Consider the following 27,252-nt stretch of genomic DNA (forward strand, 5'->3'; position numbering starts at 1 on the left):
CAGCGCCCCGAGGACGGGAGGCACGGACTCTCCACCGAGCATCTTATGCCAGGAAGCCACGGGGGCCAACACGCAGCCCCACGAGAACCAAACGGTGAGGACACTTAGTGCCAGGACACATGCCCCTCTCTCTGCCCCTCCCAGAATCAGAGAGCTCAGCCTATGTTTGCCGGAATGCTTGAGTTTAAGAGTAAACCGATTAGGGGTTGGGCCAAGGTCCCTATGTTCCCAGTGGCATCTGAGGATGTACGCCAACTCAGACTTCCAGGAGACAGTGGGAGGAGCCTGCACTCCTTGGGTCATCTGGATACCAGTCTGCCAATGACTGTTATTTCCACAGCTCTGACACCAGGAGGAGGGGGAAAGTCAGTGCCATCTGACCCTCACTTACACCCGACCACAGGCTCGGGGGGACTCCCCTGGGCACCACAAGCCTCTAGTTTTCTAGCTCCCATGACTGAGTGCGTTATTAGTACAGACGTATCTTCTTTGTGAACTTCAACTCGCATCAGCTCCCAGCCCTGGGGAGTAGCGCTGCCGTCGGGGCCATGGCAGGGGGGCAGATGCAAGACTGAAAACCTACCAGACCACCAGTGCTAGAGATCTGCCTCCAAAGACAGCCACTAAGGGAAGAGAAAGAAATTACTGCCCTCTTTGCTGAGCTTAAGCAAACCAAAGACCTCTTTGAGACCACTCCCCGAGTCAGTACCTAAGTCAGCACGGCCTCAGGTGCCTGTCGACTCAACTGGTTACAGGCAGTTTAACCCTGTGGTGCAGACAGATCAGGACGCTGGTACTGCCTGCCACTGTGACGGCCACAGAGGCCACTGCCTGAGCCCAGGGAAGCAGGTGCGAAGCCACTCGTGTTGCAAATGCCCTCTGCAGCGCCCTGTCCACGTAAATGCTCAGGGTCAGTTAGCTTTGTGGGTAATGGGCTGCAACACACCTGAAATGTCCTTTCACAAGGCCACAAGCAGAAACAAGTCCTGCTCCCAGATGGGGCATTAGCCTCCCACTACACTGGTGACATCGTCCTGGAGGGCCCAGGCAAGGGAACTACCGAACCAGGACAGGACACTACGTTCACCTGCGTTCTGCAACACAGCCGGGTCGTTAACGGGGATGTGGTGCAAGGACCTCGCACCCAGGCGAACCCAGGGAAAACGGCAACGTGCGTCACTGCAGGGGAGACAACTGCCAACGCCTGTCCTCTCGGCCGCAGCAAACACAGGAAGGGCCGGAAACCTGTGGGATTATCCACCGCTCGCACTCACGTGCTCCCCAGTGCGGTGCTAACTGCAACCATCTGTTGAGTTACCCAAAAGGCCTCTTCATTCAAGTGGCTGTCAGCCAACAGGATGCTCTGGAGGCCAGCGAACGGGCCTCCCCGGCCTCTCCTCCCCAAGGCCCCTGACCTGCTGCTGAGTTACAGCTCGCAGCACCTCCTCTGTCCAGCAGCTGGAGCCTCTGGAAGGAGGCGGCTACACGGGACACTGGACTGCATTGGGCTGGTGGGCTCCGCACTTCGGGGAGTTACCTGAAAGGCACACACCTTTTGAAGGACAATTATTTGCCTTTTACTGGTGTTAGTGGATAATGAGCACGTGACCCACGGCTACGAAAACCGGAAATCCCGAGCAAAGCCGCGGACGCTCCAGCCTTGGCGCCCCGGTCACCTGAGGGCAGGTTATGCTTCGAGTCCAAGCATAACGTTTCCACAAGATCTACAGTGAAATAGATTTATGAGCCAGAGGACAAGGTCTTTGGCTGTAATCGATCTTCAGTCATTTAAAGCTACCTGTACTTACACTTACGGAGTCTCTTCTCTCTCTGTCTCTGTGCTTCTGGTTGGGTTTCTGACGCTGGTTCCTGGTGCTCCGGCGTACGATTTTCATATGATGCTCTATCATAACCTACGTGAGATATATATTTAGTCCACTAAATAGAAAAATACATCTATTGTGAAATCTCTATATGTCAAATTTATAACAAACACACAGTAACATTCTCATTTTTATGAAGTTGTAACTAAATTACCATAATGCTAGATCTAGTAAGGTTATTGTGAGAAGCATTTTAATAGATGTGTTTTGAAGCTTTCTCGTTACTTCATAAACATTTCTAGGCATTACATATAGTTTATATTTGTCTCTGTTTCTCTTAGGTTATTTATGTTTTGTAGATCATGTTGACTTCATAGACCAACCAATAAAACGCATATGTACAATTTGCTAATTACAGCATTACTTGTAATTGCACATAAATGCTCATGCATGGGAGTGAATGAATAAGCTAGTATGTACTATAAACTTCATCAATTACGGTAAATATGGTTCAAACAGCTGTGTGTAGATAGTTAAAAGGAATCAAATGAACCTCTATAAACTGAATTGGAGAGATTTTAAGGAGACAATATTAAGCAGGGGAAAAAACCCAAAAGGGAAAAACTTGCAGGGTACACACTAGATAAGGAAGAAAGGGAAATAAGAAAGAGAATTAGAGATACTTACCTTTACAAAATGAAATAAGTGAGACAGAAAATAATGGAGCTGGTTACCTGCAGGAAGAAAGGGAGAGAGCTGGGGGAGAGACGGCTCTCCTCTAAGACACCTGGATGCATTAATTTTTACCTTGAGAAACAGGTTCATCTTCCAAATATTTCAAAAATAAATTAAATCACAAAAAAGGAACTAAAACTGAAAGCAAACTTAAAGAAATGAGCCTAGTGAGAGAGAAAAGCACTAAGGCCAGCAACTCGTCAGCACAGTGTCTGACACCCGCGGGCAGAGGCTGGAGACTGTAAACACACGGCGAGCATCTTCAGTTGGCTGGTGTTTCTAGACCTCTGTGCTAAGCAATTCCAAAATCATGTTAGAAGCACAGCAAGATGGAACAAACGAGTAACGTGTTATGTTTATTCCGTCAGGACTCACACGTGGAAGAAATACACACACAGGAAATAGAAGAAGGCAAGAACAAGCCCTGAGGGAATGGACCAAATCGAAGATTTCCAAGATTTATCATGAACTCTAAGCGCGTCTATGCAGGCTTGTACGCACACGTGCAAGTCTGCGGGCACACGTGTGTATGAATCATATGTGGATACGTATATACGTTTATGTAAACACGTGAATGTACTTAAGGAGGCTGACTCCAGGCTGGGCACAATCACAGACAATCAGAGGCCGACCCGGCAGTTTTCATGGGGAAAGGAGCGCCTCAGCCCACAAGAGACTCGAGGTAGCTGTGGTCGTGGACACCGCTGCCTTCCCCGCCACGCTCTCATCCTGCTGCTTTCTGAGTCCGCTCACCTCACGGGAAGCCTCCTGGCAGGGGTGGGGGTAAGCGGGGGCTCACTGGGCACTGACCTGTGCAGCGGCCCACTCACGCACCACACTGCCTACATTGCCTTGTGGGTGGGGCTGGAAGACCCTTTCCTCAGGCCCGACTTGGCACTCAGGACGAGCCTCCACCCAGCCCTCCCACCACTACCTCCCAAGGACACAGGACCCACAAAACAGCAAGAGCCTTTTGTCTGGGCTCCTTCAGCTGTGGGACCGTCCTCTCCCACGTCTCAGGCCAGTCTGCAATGGTGCATCTACCCTCAGCCCTGCTGTTTCAAGAGCGGGAACAGAACGCTGCTGGAGCTGGGCCCTTTCCTCTCGCTTGCACTATTGCAGTACATGAATAAAGGCTTGATTGTTACTTTGAGTTTGGCTTGTTACTTTAATTGGCCATCCCGGGAACTGGCACCTCCCCCTCAAATTGGAGCAGCAAGCAGGGGCAGTAAGCCCAGTGCTCTATGGAAGGCAGAGCCCAGGGGGCGTAGTGAGTCTGGGGGCACGGCGGGCTGGGATGGGGGAGGGCGCTGCAGGGCCATCAGCAGGGGGCCAGCGCGTGCAGAAAGCGCTGCGGCCACGCGGGCGCTCCCGGGGGCAAGGGTCACTTGCAGATGGGCTTTCAGCTTGGGGGGGCAAAGGTTCTTCCCTTCAGATCTTGATCCACTGGCCAGGACACCTGCAGGGCAGTCAAGTTAGAGACTCGGCAGAGGGGCTCTGAGAAGCCCAGGGACGCAACCTGCGGCGACTGCTGGGGGTCCGGCAGTGCTGCCAGCGGTGGGGCCAACGTCACCGGGGCCACCCCTCGTCGCGGAGCACCCAGGGACCGTGCTCGGCTCTGAGCTTGTTCCTGGAACCGAGGTCAGCCTGTGACTTACTGGGCCATGTGCTTTAGTGAAAACAAACATGAGAACCATGGGGTCACTTTTCCCAGCTATGAAAGAGATCTTAAACCCTGGTAGCCTGCCTCCACGTTGAAGGAATTCATCTTGTTAAACTTAGTGGAAAAGGGCGCACGCACTGTTGAGCTTGTCACTACACAACACGTTCTTCAGAGAGTCTTGGGAGCAGTCACGTTGGCTGACGAGGTGGGAAAGGCGGGAGTGAAAAGAGCAAACACTGGAGACCCCCTCCGTCCTCAGCTGGGCACAGTTCTGGCTCTGACAGGATGGCCCACCTCTGATGAGTTCCCCGCCACCGAAAGCCATGTCCACACCACCAGTGCAGAAATGAGAGCGTCCCTCTGAGCCACGCTGGTGGTCCCAGAGTCTACACCGATGGAGTGAGGATGGAGATTCTTCACCAGACCCAGACTTCTTGATTCATTTATTCCAGTCTTTCTAATTTCAAACTCAAGTAAACCTCCCCATAAGCTCTGGTCGCTGGGCAGCGCACAACCTGGGCATTAACTGACAACCTGCTGGCGCTGCTGCCAGGGCAGCAGCGACTTACCAACCATAAAGCAACGTGAAAATGGTCCCCAGGAACCTGCTCCCAGACAATCCGGGCCTAGATCTCTAGAAGAGACCTACAGGAACATCCAGTGATGAGGGTCAAAGAAGCAGGCCAAAGGGCTCGCTACCAAGGAACCCGGCCTGCAGGGGCCGAGGGATGCCCAGAAGGAGGCTGACCTGGGGGCCACGTGCTGACAGCCCCTGTGAGCAACACATGTGCTGTCATCATCTCCTTCTGCTGAATCTTCACCAGAATCTGAGAGCCCACCAGCCCTTATCAAGCACTCTCCACTTTCAAAGATGAGCAAGACAGTGGGTTAGACCAGGTCCCTCATTCCTCAGCGGGAGCGTGACGACCTAGGCTAAGGTCAGGGGTCAATGGGGAGGCGGGGAAGAGCTGGATCTCTCGGCCTTTTGGATAACGGGACTGGGGCTGACCTCAGCCCCGACACCGGGGTGAGGCAGAGACACAGTGTCCACTAGGTGAGGGCACGGGGTCCGGGTAAGGGTCCCAGGCCATCGGGTCGGAGGCTATTACCAATGGGCTCCTTACCCAGACCCAGCGGGGGTCGTGGCCCTTCAGCTCGCTACACACAAGCTCACAGTCCCACTCAGGGCACAGAAGACGTCCTCTCTGTTGATGACATCCTCTCAGTGGGCCCAACATGGGCACTGCCAAAGGCTGGATGCCCAGCAGACCCACATGCGGCAACTCAGTGGGGCCTTTACTACAGACAAGGCAGAGTTACCTGGTGCCCTGATAAAATTCCTGAGTATGATCTGTAAGGGGCAGACACCTCACTCCAGAGATGAGTCCCAGGCGCTGGTCCTCTCCACCGCAACAAGTGGAAAGAAGGCCCAGTGCCGGCGGGGTAGTTACATGACGTGCACGCTCCTATTCCCCATGCAGGGTCCGTGAGGGCACCTCCCTTCAGTGAGGCCACGACCAAGGGGATGCCATGGAGGCCCTGCGAGGCCCTGCCTCCCCCTGCACCCTTCTACCCAACGTGCTCTCTGAGTTACAGAACTCGGCAGTATCTCTGTGTACCAACTGGAGGCTATGGCAGAAGACCACCAACACAGGGCAGAGGTGCCCCTTTGCGCTTTCAAACTCCTATCTCCAGGAGCCAGCTGGAAGGTACACAATCTTTACAAGACATTTACTGGCCTATTACAGAACCATGGTGGATACTGAGTGGTTGACCTATGACCACGGAACACCCACGGGGCCAGAAATACCAACCAAAGGGCACGGGTAATTTTGTCTTAGTTCTCTAGTTAAATTAGGGTAGTCACACTGTAAGTCAAGATGTAAGGTTTCTATAAAATATATGTTCAAATACATATTCATGAACCAAAGAAAAGACCTTCTGAGGAGCTTAACTGAAAATAATTTAAAGTTATCTATAATTAGTATACTTACCACTGAGTCTTTTCCCTTCAGAAGGTCTTTGTTTCTTTGCTTCCAGCTGGGTTTCCAACACTGAGTCCTGGTGCTCAAGCACAGGGTTTTCAGCTGGTCCTTCATCATGAGCTACATAAAGAGAGGTATTCAGTCCAAAAAACGGAAAAACAGAAATACTGTTTGACTCTATACTTTTAAGTTATTGACAAACGTACCTCAGCACTTTCTCCCATTTTAAAGAATTATAATGTTCGTAATGCTAGATGCGATATAAAAATGGCGAGAAGGGTTTCTAACGGATGCGTGTGGCTCAGGGCCACAGGACAGCTCTGGACCCGGGGGTACCTGCTGGCTGTGACCTCCACAGAGGCTTACTGTCCAGCTGAGAGAAGCAGGTATGCAGCAGCTGATGCCACAAACGCCCTTTTAAATACTCCTGTTCGCACAGAAGACCAGGATCAGTCTGCCTTACGCGGAATGGAGGCACACGTCAGGATGACTGTATGCGTAAGCTCACTACGTGCACCTGTATGTGGATGTGCATGTGTTCAAACTGAGGCACTGACTCCAGGCCAACATCCTACGTGTGATCTTCCAGGCCCAACCTCAGACAATCACAAAGGCTTGACTGTCAGCTGTCGTGGGGGAAGTCCTCCCCCCCCCACTGCACTCGAGGCTCGGCCAGGGCCCTGCAGACACCGGAGGAAGCTGCAGTCATGGACTAAGGCCCCTCCAGGCTGGCAGGATCTGCATTCTTAGTCTGGGTGCCTCGACGCCAAGGCATTCTTTGGTGGGTCCCCTCAGGCAGCACACTGACCCAGACCACCTTCCACTGGCCCCCGCAGACACTCTCACTGGTTCTGACTCCGTTTCCAGTGCTTTCGCATTCCTAGCCCTCTCCACTTCCACCTCATCTCAGCCTCCAGTCAACAGACAGAAACAGCTCTCTGTCTGGGGCTCCCCCCGCTGTGGCGACCACCCTCCAGCCAGCCCTGTCAGCACGGCTACCTCTGACCCCCATCAAGGCTGCTCTCGGGGGACAGAGCCCTGGTGCAGCTGGGACCAGCCTGTGCAGACTCTTCTGCTACCACAGTGTGTGGTTAACGCTTACTCCCGCTTTCAATTTACTTTCTATCTTAAGTGACCAACTCAAGAACCGGCAGCCCTCTCCCTGACAAGTCAGCGCAGCCATCAGTGTGGTCAACGGAGCGCAGTCCCCTCCTGGAAGGAGCCGCAGTGCGTCCTCAGGGCTCTGTAAGGGGCACGACCGGCTCATCTACAAGAGTCAGAGGCCCCCCGGGCACGTGAGCACTCCGGTCACCGCGTCTCAGGAGGTGCTGGCGGACTGTGCAAGGTGCTTTAGGAGAGCGCTGTTTCATCGTTACAGCCGCTTGTTTGTTCTCTGAAGGAACTACGGTCCTTCTATTTTAACAGCCCTGTTTTACTGGCCAAGATGACCAGTGGCTGGGTCAAATTAAACATCAAACAGAGGGATTTTGACAAAACTGGGAAGCAATTCCTAGGTTAATTACAGTTCCATCAGTCATGGGCCTGAAAGCTGTTGGCGACCCTGCACTCAATGACTACCGTTAGTTCCAATGCTCCTGGAACTGACACTCGGCCTGCGACGCAGTGACTCCTGAGATGCAAGATTTAATGACAAGGAAGGCAGAGTGCTTAGCACCAATTCTCCCAGCGACCTGAGGAGACCTTAGAGATGTGGGTAGCTCATCTTCACACTTAAAGAAGCATTCTGTTAAAGAAGTGATCCTGTAAACCTGCTGCGTGGCTAATACAGAAACCCGCTCCTGGAGGACTTGGCAATGGCCACATCGCACAAGGAGGTGCAAGAAAGGAGTACGAAAAAACACAGCCAACATCCAAGACTCTCTCCTTGCTTGGCTGGGTCCTGGTCAGGATGTGACAGATGGCTCATCTTTGTCTGTGTAGAACCTGTTCTGAGTGTACTTGAAAAGACCACAGGGACTCCATGAGCCACCCTGGTGGTACCAGGATACACAGTGAAGGAATAATGATGTAGATGATGAGAATTTTTTTTTTTAACCAGACTCAGGTTTCTCGGTTCATTTGTGCCACTACTCCTGGACACCAAACTCAATCAAACATCTTCATAAGGTCTGGGAAATTGGTCTACAACATAATCTTTTTTCCAACATTTTAAATCAACTGTACTTCAGTTAAAAAGCAAACAAACTACCAACTAACCCATTTAAAATATGGGCAGAAGAACTGAACAGACACTTTTCCAAAAGAGGAAAAGCAGACAGCCAACAGGAACATGAAAAGTTGCTCAACATCACTAATATCAGGAAAATGCAACTCAGAATCACAATGAGACACCATCTCACACCTGTCAGAATGGCCACCATCAAAAACAACACAAACATAAATGTTGGCAAGGATGCAGAGAAAAGGGAACCCTTGTACACTCTTGGTGGGAATGCAAATTGGTGCAGCCACTATGGAAAATAATATGGAGGTTTCTCAAAAACCAAAAAGTAGAACCACCATATGGCCCAGCAATTCCACTCCTGGGCATATATCTGAGAAAAACAAAAATATTAATTCAAAAAGATATATACACCCCACTATTAACAGCAACACTATTTATAACTGCCAAGATACGGAAGCACCCTAAGCGCACATCACTAGATGAATGGATAAAGAAGATGTAGCATATGTGTGCAGTGGAACACAACATAACCTTGACCTTAACTGACAACTTTCTGGACACATAGTAGTGGATAACGCCAGGAAAAAATGACTGATCAGAAGAGAGAGTGATGTAAAAACGGCAGGGTAGTAACCCCTCCTGGACCATGTGGGCAAAGGCCTTAAAGAGATCAAAGCGTGTGTTTACCCCAAAACAGGGTCTCAAAGGAGCAGACTGATGGGCTGTGTACCAAGGACCGGGCAGTGGGGTGAGGCGAGCCGGACTAACGCAGACACCACGCTTCTGCTTTTCCCAGGGACACGCACCACAAATCAGAGCACTCTCCCAACTTCTACCAAGATGTTATGGGTTTCAGAATAAACAAGACCACGGGTTAGGGCAGGCCCCAGGTACCCAGGGGGAATGTGAGGACTTGTGCTGAAGTCAGAGTTCAGCAGAGACGTGCAGGAGAACTGCATGCCCGGGCCTTTGGGGTGCTGGTGCTCTGACCACTGTGTTCCCCACAACCCCCAACACCCGGTGAGGGGGCAGTGATAACGCTGAGGCGGTCGTCCAAAGCCACCAACCACGGGAAAACTCCCCAGACCCCACATCAACAGTGTGCCCACTCAGGCCACCTCAAAATCCCTATGCTGTGGCCCCCGCTACAGAACGTATCATTGGTATAGCTGTACTGCTAACACGAAGCCCCACCTGCACCACCCCTAAGTCCTGATGGAAACTGCCACTTTAGCAAGACGGGCAGAAGGCTGTGACACCGCCCAACTACCAGAATCTAGTGCCTTGCTTCCCAAAAAGAAATGCCTAAGGAAGAAGAATAAGTAATTGTCCTTACTGGTCAGCTTAATGAAGCAGAAACTGTCCCTGAGATTGCTTCTTCATTCAATAGCTCAGTGGACCTGGGCATAGGTCCTTGTGTGTGCACAGCTCCAGTGACGACTGGCAGCTCAGTGACGCAGTCCCAGGCACCAGCTGTCTGTGACGTTGTGACTGCCACAGAAGCTACTGTCCAGGTGAGGGGATTTGGTGTTTTATAACAGACAATGAAACACCCGAGGCAGCATCACGGTCAGCTTGCCACATGGGGAATGGATTGCAACGCCTCACTGATGTCCTTCCAGAAAGCTACATAAACTCAACTCTCCGTCATCAGACAGCCATGCCTGGGAAACATCCTGCACCCAGAGGGAGCACATCCCCCAAGGGCACCACCAAACAAGGGCCAGTGGTCCTCCTGACCCACATGCAGCAACGTGGCTGGACCATTACTACAGTTACCCAGCACCTAACCGAAGCCCCTGGGCGTGACCTGTAACCTCCCATTCCAAAGAGGAAGCCTGCCAAGCCCCGGCCCCCTCCACCTCAGCAAATGAAAGCGAGGCCCCGCGGTGAGTGGGATGTTTGGCTACCGGCACTCTCATCTTCCTTACGGGGGTTCTTGGTGGCATCTGCCCATTAGGTTACCAAAAAGACCACTCCTTTCAGTGGAGCCACAGAGGAGGCACTTGAGGCTCCCCAACAGGCCTCTCAGGATACCCTTCCCTTGCACCCACTGATCCCCAGTTGCTGTTTGAGTTACAGCTCTCAGCAACAGTTCTGCTCACCAGTCACAGTCTGTGGCAGAAGACTACTGCCACAGGGCGCGGCGCCCTCTGCTCTTCCAGCCTGCTGGAAGGTACGTGTCCTCTGCAAGAAAATTATTGCTCTGAAACTGAGTGTCCGACTGTATGCCCCACGGCTGTGAAACAATACAACTGGCAATACCAGCGAAAGCTATGAACTCTCTGACTTTTGTTGTCTAATGGTCTTAGCGTATTTACAACGATGGCCCAAGAAACGAGAAATGTTGCATAAAATGTAATGTCAGACACATATTCATGAAATAAAAAAATCTGCCGAGCTTAATCAAAATAATTTAAATTTATCTGAAATTATCATACTTACTAACGTCTGTTTCACCTCCAGGTGTCCTTTGTGTGTTTGCTTGCTCTTGTGTTGTCGATGGTAAGGTTTGATGCTCATATGTAAGATTTCCATCTGGTACCTTATCCTGAGCTACTTAAGGAGAAGCACATAATCAAACAGAAAGACAGATCTACTGTGAGACCCCTAACTCACATTTACAGAGATTTATGCACAGCATACATTTTCCTCATTTTTATAGTCATATGTAGATTACCATAATGCCAGATCTAATATGAAAATAGAAGAGTCTTAGTTGGTATATGTTGAAAGTGTCTCAACATTTTATTAAAAATCCTAGGCATCAAATATGCTTTATATTATTTCTCTTTTTCCTAAGCTTTTCATGTAAGTTAAAGCTTAAATACAGCATCAAACACCAGCAAGACAGAGGACTAAAGAAGCTCCAAGGCCCTCTTTCCCCCATGGACACAGAGGTAGCAACATACACCGGCCAAAATACCTTGATGTGAACTCTAGAAACCAGTTAAGAATCTGCATCACTTATGTGGATTATTTACCAAGAAAACCTGCACCAAAAAGGGTAGGAAAGCTCATGGCATCTTGCCCATCGTAGCCCTCCCCACCTGCCCTGCACAGTGCGCCACAATCACAAGGAAGCCTTCTAATTTCCAGCTCCTCCACTGGGGTAAAAAGAGTGAAACTTGCATGCAACTTTCTGGCATGTCTAGGCAGTGCCTGCGGCACTGGTTTCTGTCTTGCCTGACCTGGTGAGTTGGATGGGGACAGCTGCAGAGCTGGGTCCCAAGTTAAAGGCTGCTGAAAACAAAGGCGAGTGCCATGACGCATCAGAGCTGCGGAAGTATGAAGCTGTGCAAATGACGGAGGAGCAGGAGCTCACAGGCTGAGGAACGTAGCAGAAGCCACCAACACAGTTCCTGAGAAGAAGCAGGAGAGAGACTCCTAGGAAAAGAGTTAAAAGTAGCCACACACACTAGAAAATTAAATTTAATTAAAAAATATAAAAATGAAGACTAAAACTGAAAGCCAACGTAACGAACTTGCTGAAGGAAAAGAGAAGCACAAAGCCAAGCACCTTACCAACAGGACTCGACACACTCTCAGCCTTGGGCAAGAGAGTGGGATGTAAAAAACATCCACAAAAATGTCAGTGGGCGTTTTCCTGGTGGCGTCAGCTAGGCTGTTGTGAGCAATTTTAGAAGTGCTACAGGAAGGAGTGAGAGTTTAAACGTGCTGACGCTGCTGGAAGCCACTGTGCAAGGACACACATAGAGGGTGGAGGGAGGCAGGAACGAGCCCTGAGGGGCCAGCTGGAGCTGAGGGGCCAGGAAGAGCGCAGGATTCCAAAGTGTGTCTGTGTTCGCAGGTATACGTGTGGATGGATGTGTGTGTGCACATCCTGTGTGTGACCTCTCAGCCCCACAGGAACTCACAGAATGACTGGAGTCCGCATAGCAGAAGCCTCCAGCCCACGCTGACGCGACGCGCAGTCCTGCGTGCACCGCTGCTGACCCCGAGCCCCACTCCAGCTGACCAGGGTCCCACACGCACCTGCGTTCCAGCCCAGGCATCTCCACTCGGAGGCCTCCTGAGACACTGCACTGCTCAGACGCCTCTGCCTAGACCACCTTATTAGGTGCACCTGGAAGGCACTTTTCACAGTCTGACTCAGGGTAAAGTACTCATCCACTCTCAACTCTGCCTTGTCAACCTCAGGGCCCAGGGCCCAGGGCTCTTTCAAACAGCAGGAGCCTTTTGTGTGGGCCAGGGAAATCCTGCCCCACCCTCTCCTGTCTCTAATGACACACCTGACCCTTGACCAGTGCTGGAAAATGCAGACTGGTAGAGCTTCAGCCCTTTTCTGTTTAGATTCCTGCTTATACTATATCAGGCTAAGTGAATAAATGCTTACTTTTACTTTGTTTGGTTTGTTATCTTAATTGGCCAACTTGGCAACTGGCAGCTCTCTCTCTGGTACAGTGAGCAAACTGATCAACAGAACAAAATGCTTTTCCAAAAAAGTAAAATCCCTGTAGACCCTACACAGCACTCGCAGGTGTCAGAAAACAGGTGGGTCACCCTGGGGCAGGAGGTGTCGGGGAACAGGTGGGTCACCCTGGGGCAGGAGGTGCCGGGGAACGAGTGGGTCACCCTGGGGCAGGAGGTGCCGGGGAACGAGTGGGTCACTCTGGGGCAGGAGGTGCCGGGGAACAGGTGGGTCACTGGGGCTGGGCAAAAGCAGCACTCCAGAGGGTGAGGCTCCAATGGGAACCTCTGCCAGTCATGCCAGTGCAACTCGAGGAGCGCTGGTGAGGCCGCAGAGCACCCCAGAAGGTTCTCGAGAACTGTTAAATACGACTGTCAGTTTGAGGGGAACACTGGTCCTTCACTTTAGCCTCCAAGCTCTGGTCAACTTCCCCTGATGTCCCTCTGACCTCAGGGCTGAGAAAGTGAGGGCAGCATTTCCCAGGTTAATGGCTACGGTTCTCCAGGTGGACCAGATGTCATCAGAGACCCTACAAGCTCAGTCACACTCTCCGACCACTGTTAGTTGTGAGGCCTGACAGTGAGACCCCTGCTTTCAGTGAGAAAGAACGTAAAAGGGCTTTGGAACACTTCTTCCACTGACCCGGAGAGAACCCCAAAGAGTGGGTCGCACCAGACCCAGGTTACTAGGTTCGCTTCTGTGACTCTCGCTGGTTACCAAGCTCAATCAAGTCTCCCCATAAGCTGTGGCCATCAGTTGTCACACAGTCAGATCTTAGTTGGCAAAGTTTCAGGCACACAAAAATTGGCTGCTGCCCAGAAAGGAAAAGTGACGTAAAAATGGTGATAATGCTCCCTCTCCTGGATGACGTGGGCAACAGCCGTAACTTAGGGTCCCCAGAGGAGTAAAGTAATGCTCCCCGCCAAGGCAGAGCGCTGGTCAGATTACGGGCTGTGAGGACCCCACGGGTAGCCCCACTAGGGCCCACTCTGTGGTGGCCGCCGTGTATACAGCAGGTGCTGCTCTCCCTCAGTCAACCCTGAGATGCATCAGACACCGCCACACACACTCATCCCTACTGCAGCTGCCAATCCAAACAAACAGCATGGGGTTACACCGAGGCACCTACGTCCCCAGGGAAGACACGAGGGCCCGTTCCACGGACGAAGTTCACACTGCAGGTGGAGGGTAATCGTACTTCTGGGGCTTTCTGGACACCTGTACACTAGTAACCATAGTCCCTACCAGCCTCACAACAGGATGAGGGGAAAACAAACCATGCTGTCTGATCTGGGGCCACCAGCACCGACAGAAACCTCCTCCGGCCAGACTCTGGTCCATTCCATTGTTACCGCCTCTACTACTGAATGCACTTTTGGCAGAGATGTGCCATTTATGTGACCCAGCACTCTCACTCACTCTAAATTCTGATGGGATTTGCTGAAGTTAGGATATGTTAACAGGCGGAGAATCTTCAGCCACCCAATGACCAGAATCCAGTGCCCCTATCTTCCAAAAGCAATACTGACCACCTGGGTGTAAACAACAAACGTGTCCTTGCTGCTGAGCTTACAGAAGCCAGCACATTCCATGGACGATTTCTCCACTCAGCAGCCCCGCGTGGCTTACGCACGACGGTCTGGGGGCTGATTAAGGCTGCACAAAGTGCCAGTACCAAGGAGGCACGAACGCTGTGCCTGCCGTGGATGCTGTCGCCCAAGAGGAAGAGACCTGGCACACAGCAACCCTCTTCATGCACATGACAGGATCAGTGAACCCTAATGTAGGGGTAACTGAAATATGCCACTAACGTCCTTCCCCAGGGCTCCCTAAGTTCCCCATCTGCGTGTCTTCAGCCAGTCGGGCAGGACATGGACAAAGCCCACTCAGAGGGACTCCTAGCCTTCCACTACACTGACAGCATCCCTCTGGGGGGCCCAGACAAAGGCGCCATCCCACAGGGCTGCACTCCTGCTCATCCACATGGGGCAACGCGGCTGGGCCATTAATACAGACAAGGGCCTCATGTCCAAGTGAAACTCCAGGCCATGTGACCTACAGCAAATGTAACATCTTATTCCAGAGGAGACGTCTGCAAATCTCTTGGCCCTCTCTTCCCCAAGTTATACAGAGCCTGAAGGCTGGTGGGACTCTGACTACTAACATACTTGCGTTCTTCCCGCAGGGACCTGACGGCTCACATGGACGGGGTGAGCATAAGGGTTGTTCCCTCTGAGTGGAAACCCAACCAGCAAGACGCTCCAGAGGACTTCCAATAGGCCACCCACGCTGCCTTCCCTGGGCCTCTCTGACCCCTGCTGCTTGCTGGTGACTGAGCTCAGCAACATCTCTTCACCCACTGGAACTACTGCAAAAGGACACTGACACAGGTCAGAGGTCTGTTGGCCTTTTGCAGCAGGAATCTCCCAGGGCTGGCTGAAAGGCACACACCCTTTGCGAGTCAACTATCCACCTGTTAAGGGATTGCCCTTCACAGATACTGAACGTGGAATAGTCTTACGATCAGGAATTCCAACTAAACTGTATCAGTAATTTCACCTCTGTTCTCTGGTCATCTTAGGGTACTCACACTTCAAATCAACATGTAAAATTTCCACAAAGTATAAGCTGAAATATATCTCCAGGAAGCAAATAAAAAAGATCTTCTGAGGAGTTTAATTTAAAATAATGTGAAGTTACTTATGATCTTTTTTTTTAACAACCCCCAAAATACAACTAACAGAAACAAAATGAACATGATTGCATCATACTAAACAGCTTCTGCACAGCCAAGGAAACAACCAGGAGAGTAAAGAAACAACCTACAGAATAGGGGGAGACACTTGCAAACCATGTGTCTGATAATATTGATGATCACTAAACCTACTAGAGAGTCTTTCACTCTTGAGAGTTCTTTGCTTCTTTACAGGCATTTGAGTTTTTGCTACTGAATCCTTTTCATCTGACACTTCATCATAACCTACATAAAGAAATGCACTGAATCTACTAAATCAAAAAACAGATCTACTATGAAATACCTAGACTCCAACCTCATACAAGTGTACAGCAGAATTATCTTTCATTTTGATAAAGTTAAAAATAAATTACCATAGTGCTAGATATGACATGAAAATCGAGAGAAGTTTTAATGAGTGTTTTGAACACATTTCTGTAAATCTCATGTTTTGTTATTCATACTTTGTTACTATATAATCATAGGCCAAATAATGAAAACACATATGCACAAGGTTACTCATTATAGCATCATTTATAGTTGCATAATATTCAAAACCACCTAAAATATCCATCACTTATTCTTTGAATAACCCAAGATATATACTATAGTCTATGATGTGGTATAAATAATGGTACATAATCTGACATAAACAGCTGTACACATAGCCATAAAGTGAATAAAAAAGTTCTCCCAAACTGACATGAAAGAATTTCCAAGAGAGAATGTCAAGTGAAAAATAAAAGTGAAAAAGCAGGTATCCAGTGTAATACCTTTGAGGTAAGTAAGAAAGGAGGGGAAGTTAGGGGGGAAACTGAGAAAAATACAGAAGCACTTACATTACACAATGAAACAGGAATGATAAAGCAGAAAACAATACCGACAGTCCCACACAACAGAAGGCAAACGGAGGAAGCTGGCGGAGGGGTTCAGGAAAGGATGTGCGTGCGCGCACGCGCTCTAGCTCTCTCTGTGTCTCTCTTAGAAGTAGGTGAATATTCTGCATATCCCCCCCCCAATTATACTAACAAGGATGTGAAGAGAGCACTAAACATGAAAGCAACTTAAGAACTGAACCAAATGAACTAAAAAAGAAACCAAGCCCTGATCCAAGTAACTCATGAACACAGCGTCATATCTCCGTCTCTGGTAAGAGCAATAAAATCATGGACTCTTCTACCTGGTTTGTTTTCCTACTGGTGTGAGCTAATCAGTTATAAGCAACGTCAGGGCCACACAGGACAAGCGAGTAAACAGGCGGATGTTGTACAGAGTTAGGATTTACACCATGAAAGAAAGGATGCCGTGCACAGAGGGAGGAAAGGACACGCCTGAGGGGTGGATTGGAACCAGAAGCATCTGCAGGAATTCATCACTTCTAAATATGGCTGTGTGTACATACATGCACGTACGCACAAGTATGTGTGCAGGTCTATGTATGCATGAATATGTACATGTATGTTAGGATATACGCAAGTGTTTGTGTGTATTTTCTAGTCTGGGTGCTCAGAACACCTCAAAGACACCCCATGGGAACAATCAGATCTTTGTTTCTAACAACATTTCCCACTTAAAACCATCAAGGCTCCTAGGAACAACAGCTGACGTCAGCTATGAGACAGGAAACGTGCAAGTCGGCGAGGGACATCTTGTCATACTAAATAGCAGGGCGTTTCTCAGTGACTAGGAGCACTGGGGTCATATAAGGACACAGAAATTATCTTGAATAAATTCCTACTTGCCAATGCTAGGGTAATTTTAGAACTAAAAAAGAAGAAAAGTATGAGCTATAAAACCGCAGAGAAGACGAGAATCCACAGCTTCACATCGACAGTAAAACAGTAAGTGGAGGAAGGAAGAAGTGCGGGTGAGGGCAGGGCAGACCAGGTGCCAACTGCTCGAACACAGAGGTGGTGCCGGAGTGGGGGAACCACCATCGTGGAAGCGTCAAAGCAGAGATTAGTTCAGGGAAGCATTGCGACACATCCTGAATCTAGGCAATTTTGACAGGGAATAGGATATCTGCATGATCTTAAAGTATCTTTGATAGATTACTTATTACTAGATAAGGAAAAAATAGTAAGGTAGAGAAATCAGAAAGCACGTTGACAGGTGATCATTATTAAAATCACAGATTAATGACGGATATACACAGTGCAGCGCTGGATGTGATGACCTAAGAATTACATCAGACAAGTCCAAAATGAGGACCCTTTCTTTAGTCAATATCCTTCAAAAATGTTAATGTCAAAAAAAAACAAAGAAAAGCTAAGGAAATATTCTAGACTGAAGAAGCCTAGAAACATAACAACTACATGCAACACCTGACACTAGACTAGATTCTGTACTGGAAAGAAAAAAATGTCATAAAGGATAATATTGGGTAAAATGACAAATGCTGGATTATGAATGGTAGGTTTAAAAAAGTATTACATTAATCTTAAGTTTACTGCAATTGAAAATTGTATCGTGGCTATACAGAAAATAAGCTTAAACCTAGGAAATACATGCTGAAGTATCAGGGCTATGATGTACGCAACTTGTTTTCAAATAGTTCAGAAAAAATATGCTATATACACATACGTAACTGATTATACTACATAAAAGAGCAAATGATAAAGACAAAAAAGCAAATGGAAAAAATTTTAATGATCTAGATGAAGGACATACAGGTTTTCTTTGTACTAATTATTTTAACTTTTCTATAAATTTAAAATTATTTCTGAAGAAAAACTTCCTAAAAGATAACCACAATCAAAAATGGTAATATTCATACCATCCAAGGCAACACTCCAAAGTACTGATGCATTAGCAGAATAAAAACACTGAAACCTACTCCTCCGTGGAAGCAAAGAAAATACTGGCCAAAACCCAACAAAGTCAGCATTTTCAGAACTCCATGTTTTAAATAAAGGCCTGCAGTAATCTGAGAAGCATTTTTTTAAAATGACTGATTCTTGGTAAAACCAGTGAGCCTTCCAGCATGTGACTATTCCCTAATTCCACTCTCCTCTTCCCAGGTCCACTGCTCCCTTGTAAATCAACAGGCTTACAACTACAGTTGTACAGAATTTATAGACTAGTCCAATAAACTCACTAAGCAATAAAATAAATAAAAACACCAAACCCTGGGGAAGGGGAGTAACCTGATCTCCATAGTTGCATATTATATTTAAAATGGCTAGTCTTCAATTTAAAAAATGAGGCATGAGAAGAAACAAAGCAGCCAATACACAGTACAGAAGAGAAGCAGTCAACAGAAACTCTCAGTGAGGAAGCCCAAACACTGAACTTACTAGAGAAAGATTTTTAACCAGCTTTTATAAATATGTTCAAATAACTAAAAGAAACCATGTCTAAAATTAAAGGAAAGTATAAAAATTATATCTCACCATCAGAGAATATCAATAATATGACAGAAATCTGTTAAAGAATCAAGAAGAAATTCTAGAGCAGAAAGAACAGTGACTGAAATGCCAAGAGGGAACCAAAGGCAGGACTAAAGAGGCAACAAGTCAGTGAAACTAGAGGTAAACTGAGACTGTCCAGTCAAAGGGTCAGAAAGAGAGAGGGATGAAGAAAAATGCACAGAGCCTCAGAGACTGGCGGAAACAAGAGTACCAACATATGTGTAACGGGCACCTCAGAGGAACAGGAAAGAAAGAAGAAAGAATTTGTGAAGAATAATAATCATTAACTTCTCCAATTATGAAAAACTCTAATCTTCACATAAAGAAGCTCAACAAACTCAAAGTGCAATCAAAGAGATCCACACGTAAACATATCATAGTGAAATTGTCAAAACCAGTTTTTGAGCTTCCACAATTCTTAATTTGAGATGGGATTTTTGAGGTTAAAACTACCTGATGTCCATTTTTTTCAGAAGTTTTTGATCCACTAAAACATTAAACTGTTTTATTCTGAAGCCTCTGAATTATTAAGAACCACCAAAGTTTCCTTTCATTTTTACAGTAATTTAAGCAAATGACCACAATTTTTTAAATGATTAAAAAGTAAGTCCAGACTATGAAGTGTAACTAACCATGAGAGTGTTTTTACTGAAAGCAGGAGTAGGCATTGCTGTTTCATACACACACTTAGAAAGCTGAAAACAGACTTCATTTTTCCAAGCATACTGAGTTTTTTTAAGTTTTCACATTTTAAAACATAATTGATTTAGAAATTGGAATAAATAAAAATAATGATTCAACATATTTTAAAAAGAAAAATGGATTAGTGGGGAAAAAACAGAAATTACTTCAAAATATTTAAATTCAAATAATCAATAGTTATAATAATTGTAAACAGATTACATGTTCTAGAAACAAGTAAAGTCACATTGGATTTATAAGCAATCTGACTAAAAACTGCTTGTAAGACATACCACCAAAGTTTACATTTAGAAATGTAGAAAATACAAAATACAGAAAGGTGGAAAGAAAATATATGAAGAAAGATATGCTATGCCTATATTAACCAAAATAAATCCTCTATAGTTCTGTCAATGTCAGACAAAGTAGAATTTAAGATCAAGGACCTTACCAAAGATTAAGATGGTCTCTTTAATATAAATAAAACATTGAATTCAGCAGAAATATGTACTTTTAAAAATTTGTATACAACTAATAACACAGGCAGTACTACAAGGAGAAATAGATAAATCCAAAATCATAGCAATAGAATTCAATGTGCATCACTCAGTAAATGGTAGAACAAACAACAAATTTAAGAATACCAAGAAATAAAAAATTTAAATAATATAAGTTTTAAAAACTTTACAGTGATGTTTATAAGGTTGTTATCAGGCTATACATTCATGATTCAAATTTTACTTGATTTAAAATCAATTAATTTAAAAAATAAATTAATAATTTTTATAATTATCATATTTACTACTGAGTCTTTTCTTTCTAGCAGCTCCAAGTATTAGGCAAAATATTTTCATCTGATACTTTACTCACACTCTGAGCTGTAAGAAGACTTCTAAATGCACTAAGTAGAGAACCAGACGTGTGGTATCAGTACCATACGCAACACATGTTAATTACCCAATACCTTCTCACATTGTTCAATGATACAAGCAAAGCATACTTTGTGGTAATAAACTACTAAAAGACACTACCTACTTAACTATAAACATATGTGACTATATATGTTTTCACTTGAGCAAACAGAACCAGCCTTGTTATTTTTTTAGATACTCTGGGATATCAAAAAACTTTAACTAATAATTTAATATTGGTTGATATTCTCTAGTTTTCTTGGCATAGTCACACTTTACAATAAAGTTTAAACTGGGGGTACCAGATATGTCTAAGAAAAAATATGTAACGATTTAAAAATAAAAAGCAGAAACAAGACTAAAAGAAAGTTATCAGGCAGGAAGCACAAAGAAAATGGTGTAACTTAAATCTCAGAATATCAAAATTTGACCAAGTGTGATTATGAGTGCTAATTAAAAGACCAAGAATCAGGCTGAATTTGAAAAATATACAGTACAAGCTATACTACATACTATATACTATACTATATACTAGAGACACAGAAAAATCGTAATGATACACAAAGGTTAACGCAACAGGATAGAAAAAATGTGTCGTGCAAACAACCAGCCAGACGTTAGGGCCACATTAATAGCAAGCATGGTAGTAAAAAAATACAAACAAAAACTGTAAAAATGATCAAGGAGTTCCCTTTACTGGGATGAAAAGGTCTGTCCTTTAGGAAACTTATTAATTTTAAATTTACGTAAATGTCAATAATGAAGTATGATAAGATAGAAAGCAAAACTTGACCAAACATAAGAAGAAAGAGAGAAATCCATAATCTTAGCAGGGAATTTAACCCAGCTAACTCAGGAATTTTAGAGCACACAGATAAATCACCAATGGGCAAAACAGTGGGAGACATATCCATGAACCATGGAACAAAGCTCTGCTGAATTTAGTTGAAAATAATTTTACAAGAGTTTAAGTTAGTTACTTACTATCGAAACTGTCACTTCCAGCAGCTCTGAGATTCTTAATTTGAAGTTGGCTTCTTAACATTAAAGCTATGCCCGCAGGCCATTGATCTCTAACAGACAGCATATCATTTGGCTCAGTTATAAGAAATGCTAAACAGAAAAACAGATCTATTATGAAACTTCTGGATATGCCAAGTAATCACCAAAATGTCTTCTAATTTGTGCAACTTTACAGGAAGAGGACTGCAAAGCTACAGCAGCAAACTATCTACTTAAACAGACCATGACAGTGAAGTGGGAAACTGGTGTGAGTAGTTTTCACGAGTGTGTGTGGAGGCAGTCTTGTCACACAGTCTTGTTACACTCACCACACAAATACCAAACAAAAGGTACCAAAGCTTCCATGTCAGTTCTTTAGTTATCTTAGGGTATTCATGATTAACATCAAAATGTAAACTGTTTACAAAATACATGCACAAACATTTTTAGAGTGTTGTTCAATTATTCTATTTCCTTCTTGATCTTAGTTGTTTTACCCATTATTTAAAGAAATCCAAAGGAAAAAAAGATCTTTTGATAAACTTAACTTAAAATAATTTAAAGATACCCATGATTATCATTCTTACCAGTGCGTCTGTTTCCTCGTTGTCTCAACATTGGTGTGTCAGGTTTTGACAGTACTTCATTCTCAGGCAGAAGGCTGCCATCTGACTCCTCATCCTGAGCTGCATAAAGAGACTCATTTAGTCCACTAAACAGAAAAACAGATTTACTGAGAAATCTCTAGATGTAAAACAAGTACACAGCAGCATTTTGTCTCATTTTTATAGTTACAATTAATTTACCATAATGCTAGATCTGGCACGAAAATTGTGAGAACAGTTCTAATGAAGTTGTGTTTTAAGCTGTTTTATCATTTCCAGGACATAATGTGCAGTGAAAAAAATGAAAAAGAGGATACCTAGTATGCTATCTTTTGAGTAAGAACAAATGGGAAAGGAGGGGGGTGGAATGGAAAGAAACAGACATTTACTTTTACAAAATGAAACACAAGAAAGATAAGTCAGAAAGTAATATACTTAGTTCCCTTCAAGGGGGTGGTACAGGAGGGCTGGGGACTGTGAAGGGAAGGAATGCCGGAGGTATTTCTCTAAGGACAGCTGCCCTCTGCATCTGCAGGTTCCACATCCGCAGATTCAACCAACTGCAGATTGCAAATACCCAGAAAAAAAATTCCAGAAAGTTCCAAAAATGAAAACCTTAATTTGCCACGTGCTGGCAACACAAAATTTCCATTGTATTTGTAACTATTTGCATAGCATTTACATTGTCTTAGGTATTATCATCTAGAGATGATTTAAAGTACATGGGAGAAAAAAATAAAGTATATGGAGGATGAGGACAGGTCCTGTGCAAACACTACACCATTCTGCACAAGAGACCTGAGCATCTGTGGACACTGGTACCCAGGAGGGTCCTGGAACCAACCCCTGTGGATACCGAGGGGGCAACTACATACCTTTTGCATAATTATACTTTGAGAAGTAGGTTAATGTTGTACATATTCCCCCCAAAATAAAATTAAATCAATAGAATAATAAAAGGGAAGCAACACTGAAAATAAATAAACAAACAAATCTTCTGAAGGGACAAACAAAGCACTAATTCAAGTAACCCAAGAGTACAAATCTGGCGCACAGCCTGGCCGAGTCAAGAGCGCGAGATGCAGGCAAAGTCATGAAATCCTTCCAGCAGGTTGGTTTTCCTAAGGCTATGTGGTGAGCAACTCTGAAACAACTTAGCAGCATTATAGGATCCATCAAATGAGTAGATGTGATGCTGTTGTTCAGAGTCAAGCACAGTGCACTGTGGAAGAAAGGACATATACATACAAAAGAAAGGAAAGGAAAAGCACGACCGGAGGGGATGGACTGGAACTGAAGATGTTCATGAGAACTCTTGATTTCTAAACATGGCTATTTATATGTATACGCATATATGTGCATGTAGGTATATATACGTATGAATGTGCGTGTGTGTGTACTGAGGAGTCCGGCTCCAGGCCAAAATCTTATGTGTGATATTCATGATTCACCATACGCAATTACAGACAGACATTTCAACAATACTATTTGGAGATTTCAGTACCCCCAATTTAATGGATAAAGCAACTAAGATCAAGCAGGAGACAGAATGACTGAACAACACTATAAATTAACTAGAGCCCTGCAGAGGTCTACAGATATCTATATCCCTCCAACAAAAGCTGAACACATGTTCTTCTCAAATGCATGTGGAACATTTGACAAGATACACACTATGCTAGGCTATAAATCAAACCTCAATAAGTTGAATAGGATTGACATCATATGAGGTAGGTTCCTTACACTCTGTAGAATGACATCAGAAGTCAGCAACAGAAAGAGATTAGGGAAATCCACAAATAAGTAAGAATTAAACAACACACTCCTAAATGACCAATAGGTCAAAGAAGAAATCACAAGGGAACTAGAAAACAGTTTGAAATAAAGGAAAACAAAAATATACCAAAATTTATGGAACAGTTAAAGTGGTGCTTAGAGGAAAATGTATAGCTCTAAACACCTCATTTTGAAAAACAAGAGAGCCCACAATCAGCAAACAAACTAAACCCAAAGCAAGCAAAAGGAAGCAAGAAATAAAAACCAGAGCAGAAATAAGTAAAATAGAGAAGAGAAAAACAATAGAGAAAATTAACAACCCCAGAAACACTTGGTTGCTTTAATAAGCAAAAATAAATCACTAAATGTACTAAACCTTATTAACAGAGTAAAAGACAAAATGTAATAGAGTTCCTAGCTAGGGCGACTGGGCAAGAAAAAGAAATAAAAGAGCAATGCTGTAAAGAAAAAAATTAAACTATCTCTTCTCGTAGGTGTTGTAAATAGAAATACACACACAATCAAAAGACCCAAAATCTACTTTAATAAATACATTCAGCAAAGGTTTCAGATTATAGGATCAACATACTGACTCAACTGGACTTCAATACACTAGAAATAACTGGAAAATAAAATTAAGAAAAATAATCCCATTTTCAATACTATCAAAATCAGTAAAACACTTAATATATTTAACAAAAAAGTGTAAGACTTGTACACTGAAAACTACAAAACATCACTGAAAGTAATTAAATAAGATACAGTAAAATGAAAGACATCCTTGGTTATGGATACATTAGACTTAATATTGTTAAAATCACAATACACTCCAAATGATCTACAGACTCAGTTTAATCCCTAGCAAAATCCCAGATGGCTATTTTGCAGAAAAGGGTAAGGTGATACTAAAACTCATACAGAAATTTAAGGGACCTAGAATACCCAAAACAATCTTGAAGAAGAAGAAAGTTGGAGAACTCCCACTTCCCAATTTAAAAACTTACTATAATAATCAAAATAATGTGATATTAGCAATAAGCACAGTCGTAGATACTGATGGAATAGAACTGAGTTCAGAAATAAACCCTCACATTTATTTATGATTAACTGATTTTCCAAAAGGGCATGAAGGAAAATCAGTGAGGAGAGATGAGTCTTTCCAACAAATGATGGTGGGAACTACTAAATACCCACATGTAAGAGAATGAAGTGGATCCCAGTGTCACACTATGTACAACTCAAAGTGGACTGTACACATAAATATGAGTCAAAATAATGAAACTCTTAGAAGAAAATATAAGGGTAAATTTTTACAACCTTAGGTTAGGCAATAGTTCCTTGCATATGGCACCAAAAGTCCATGTGACTAATGAAAATGCAGATAAACTGGACTTAATCAAAATAAAACTTCTGTAACTGGAAGTACAATGTAAGCTAGAAGTGTCATCACTCACATGTTTGCCTCAACTGGGACTACTGATCAGAAGACCTGTGTGTGGCCTTCCTGTAACATGAGCTTGCCAAGACTGAGCAAATTCCAAAAGAGCCATGCAGAAGGCGCAGGGCATCACTTAAACCTTATTCTATTCATGGAAATGGGTACAAGCCAGCCAAATTCAACATAAGGATACAACGGACGATCTTTTAGCTAGATTAGCTAAGGAAAAAGAGAGAAAACTCAAACAGCTAAAACAAGAAATGCAGGCCAGAACACTAGAATAAATTTTACAAAGCAAAAAAGATTTTAAGTCAACTCTGTGAATCATTGTATGCCAACAAATTGAATAATCAAAATGTAATGAACAAATCCTTAGAAACAGCAACCTACTAAGACTGAACCATGAAGGAGGAGAAAATCTGAAAATACCTGTAACTAGTAAGGAACCGAATCAATAGCCAAAAACTTCCCAATGAAAAAAAGTCTAAGAATGGATGGCTTCACTGGTGAATTCTACCAAACTCTTAAAGAATAATTAATACCAATCCTTCTCAAATTCTTTCAAAAGACAGAGTAGTAGGGAAAACTTCCTAAATCACTCTAGGAGTCCAACATTACCTGTTACTGAAGCCAGATAAAAACACTATTAAAAAAAAAAAAGAAAGAAAATTGCAGACCAATATCCCTTATAAAGACAGATGCAAAACTACTCAACAAAATACCAGAAAACCAAATCCAGTAACATATTAAATGGACTATATACCAAGACCAAATGAGATCTACTCGAGGAATGCAAATGCACTTCAACATAAGAAAACCAATGTAATACACCACGTTAAGAGAGCAAGGGGAAAAAACATGTAACCATCTCAAATGATGCAGAAGATACATTTGACAAAATCTGACACCCCGTTAAGGTTTTTTTTTTTAAAAAAAAAAAAAAGGACACTGAGAATAAAATATCAACATGATAAAGGCATTTATGATAACCCACAGCTAACATCCTACTCAATGCTGAAAAACTGAAAACTTCCCCACAAAGACTAGGAACAAGACAAAGACCTCCGTTTCTCCCACCCCTGTTCAACACTGTACTAGACGTTCTACCCAGAGCAATGAGAAAACAAAAGGAAATCAAAGGCAGCCAACATAGCAAGGAAGAAGTGAAACTATCTCTATTCACAGTAATGTGATCCTATGTACAGAAAACCCCGAAGACCCTGCATAAAAACACTGAAGTTAATAAATTCAGCAAAGGTTCAGAATACAAGATGAGCACGGAAAATCAGTTGTAATTTCTAAACGTCAGCCATGAGTAATCTAAAAATAAAGAAAAAAATTCTCTTTACTAGAGTATCAAAAAGAGTAGCATACTTAGGAAAACGATTAGCCAAGGAATTACAAGAACTGTACACTGAAAACTACCAAACATTGCTAAAGTAAACTAAATACATGGAAAGGCACCCTGGGTTCATGGATGGGAAGACTAGTGTTATTAAGACGGCAATACTTCCCAAGGCCATCTATAGATTGAGTGCATTCCTTATCAAAATCTGAAAGGCCTATTTGCAAAAACGGAAAAAAATTGATTCAAAAATTCATATGCAATTGCAAAGGGTCTCTAATAGCCAAAAATGGTTTAATATCCAGAATATATAAAGAACCTCTACAATTCAGCAAAACAAACAAATCAATTAAAAAATGGGTCAAGGAGTTCTATGGACATTTTTTCCAATCTTTTGCCAAAGATTACCAACAAATTCCCAACAAGCACACACAAAGACGCTTAACATCTTTAGTAATCGGAGAAATGTGAATCAAAATCACAGTGAGATACACTTCACGCCTACGAGAATCACCACAACTTAAAGA

General features: G+C 44.4%; 1 protein-coding gene across 1 annotated transcript in view; it reads right to left on the reverse strand.

Annotated features, from left to right (window-relative positions):
• Positions 1 to 27,252, reverse strand: part of CCDC7 (coiled-coil domain containing 7) — an 87,084-nt gene that overhangs the window by 57,120 nt on the left and 2,712 nt on the right. Inside the window, exons 3-6 of the mRNA XM_064479558.1 lie at positions 22,149 to 22,247; positions 10,837 to 10,947; positions 6,216 to 6,326; positions 1,809 to 1,913 (exon numbers count right to left, since the gene is read on the reverse strand). Of these exons, the coding sequence (XP_064335628.1) occupies positions 1,809 to 1,913; positions 6,216 to 6,326; positions 10,837 to 10,947; positions 22,149 to 22,247 (426 nt within the window). The remainder of the gene's footprint in view (positions 1 to 1,808; positions 1,914 to 6,215; positions 6,327 to 10,836; positions 10,948 to 22,148; positions 22,248 to 27,252) is intronic.

This window comes from Camelus dromedarius, chromosome 26, assembly GCF_036321535.1.
Source record: "Camelus dromedarius isolate mCamDro1 chromosome 26, mCamDro1.pat, whole genome shotgun sequence".
Lineage (NCBI taxonomy): Eukaryota > Metazoa > Chordata > Mammalia > Artiodactyla > Camelidae > Camelus > Camelus dromedarius.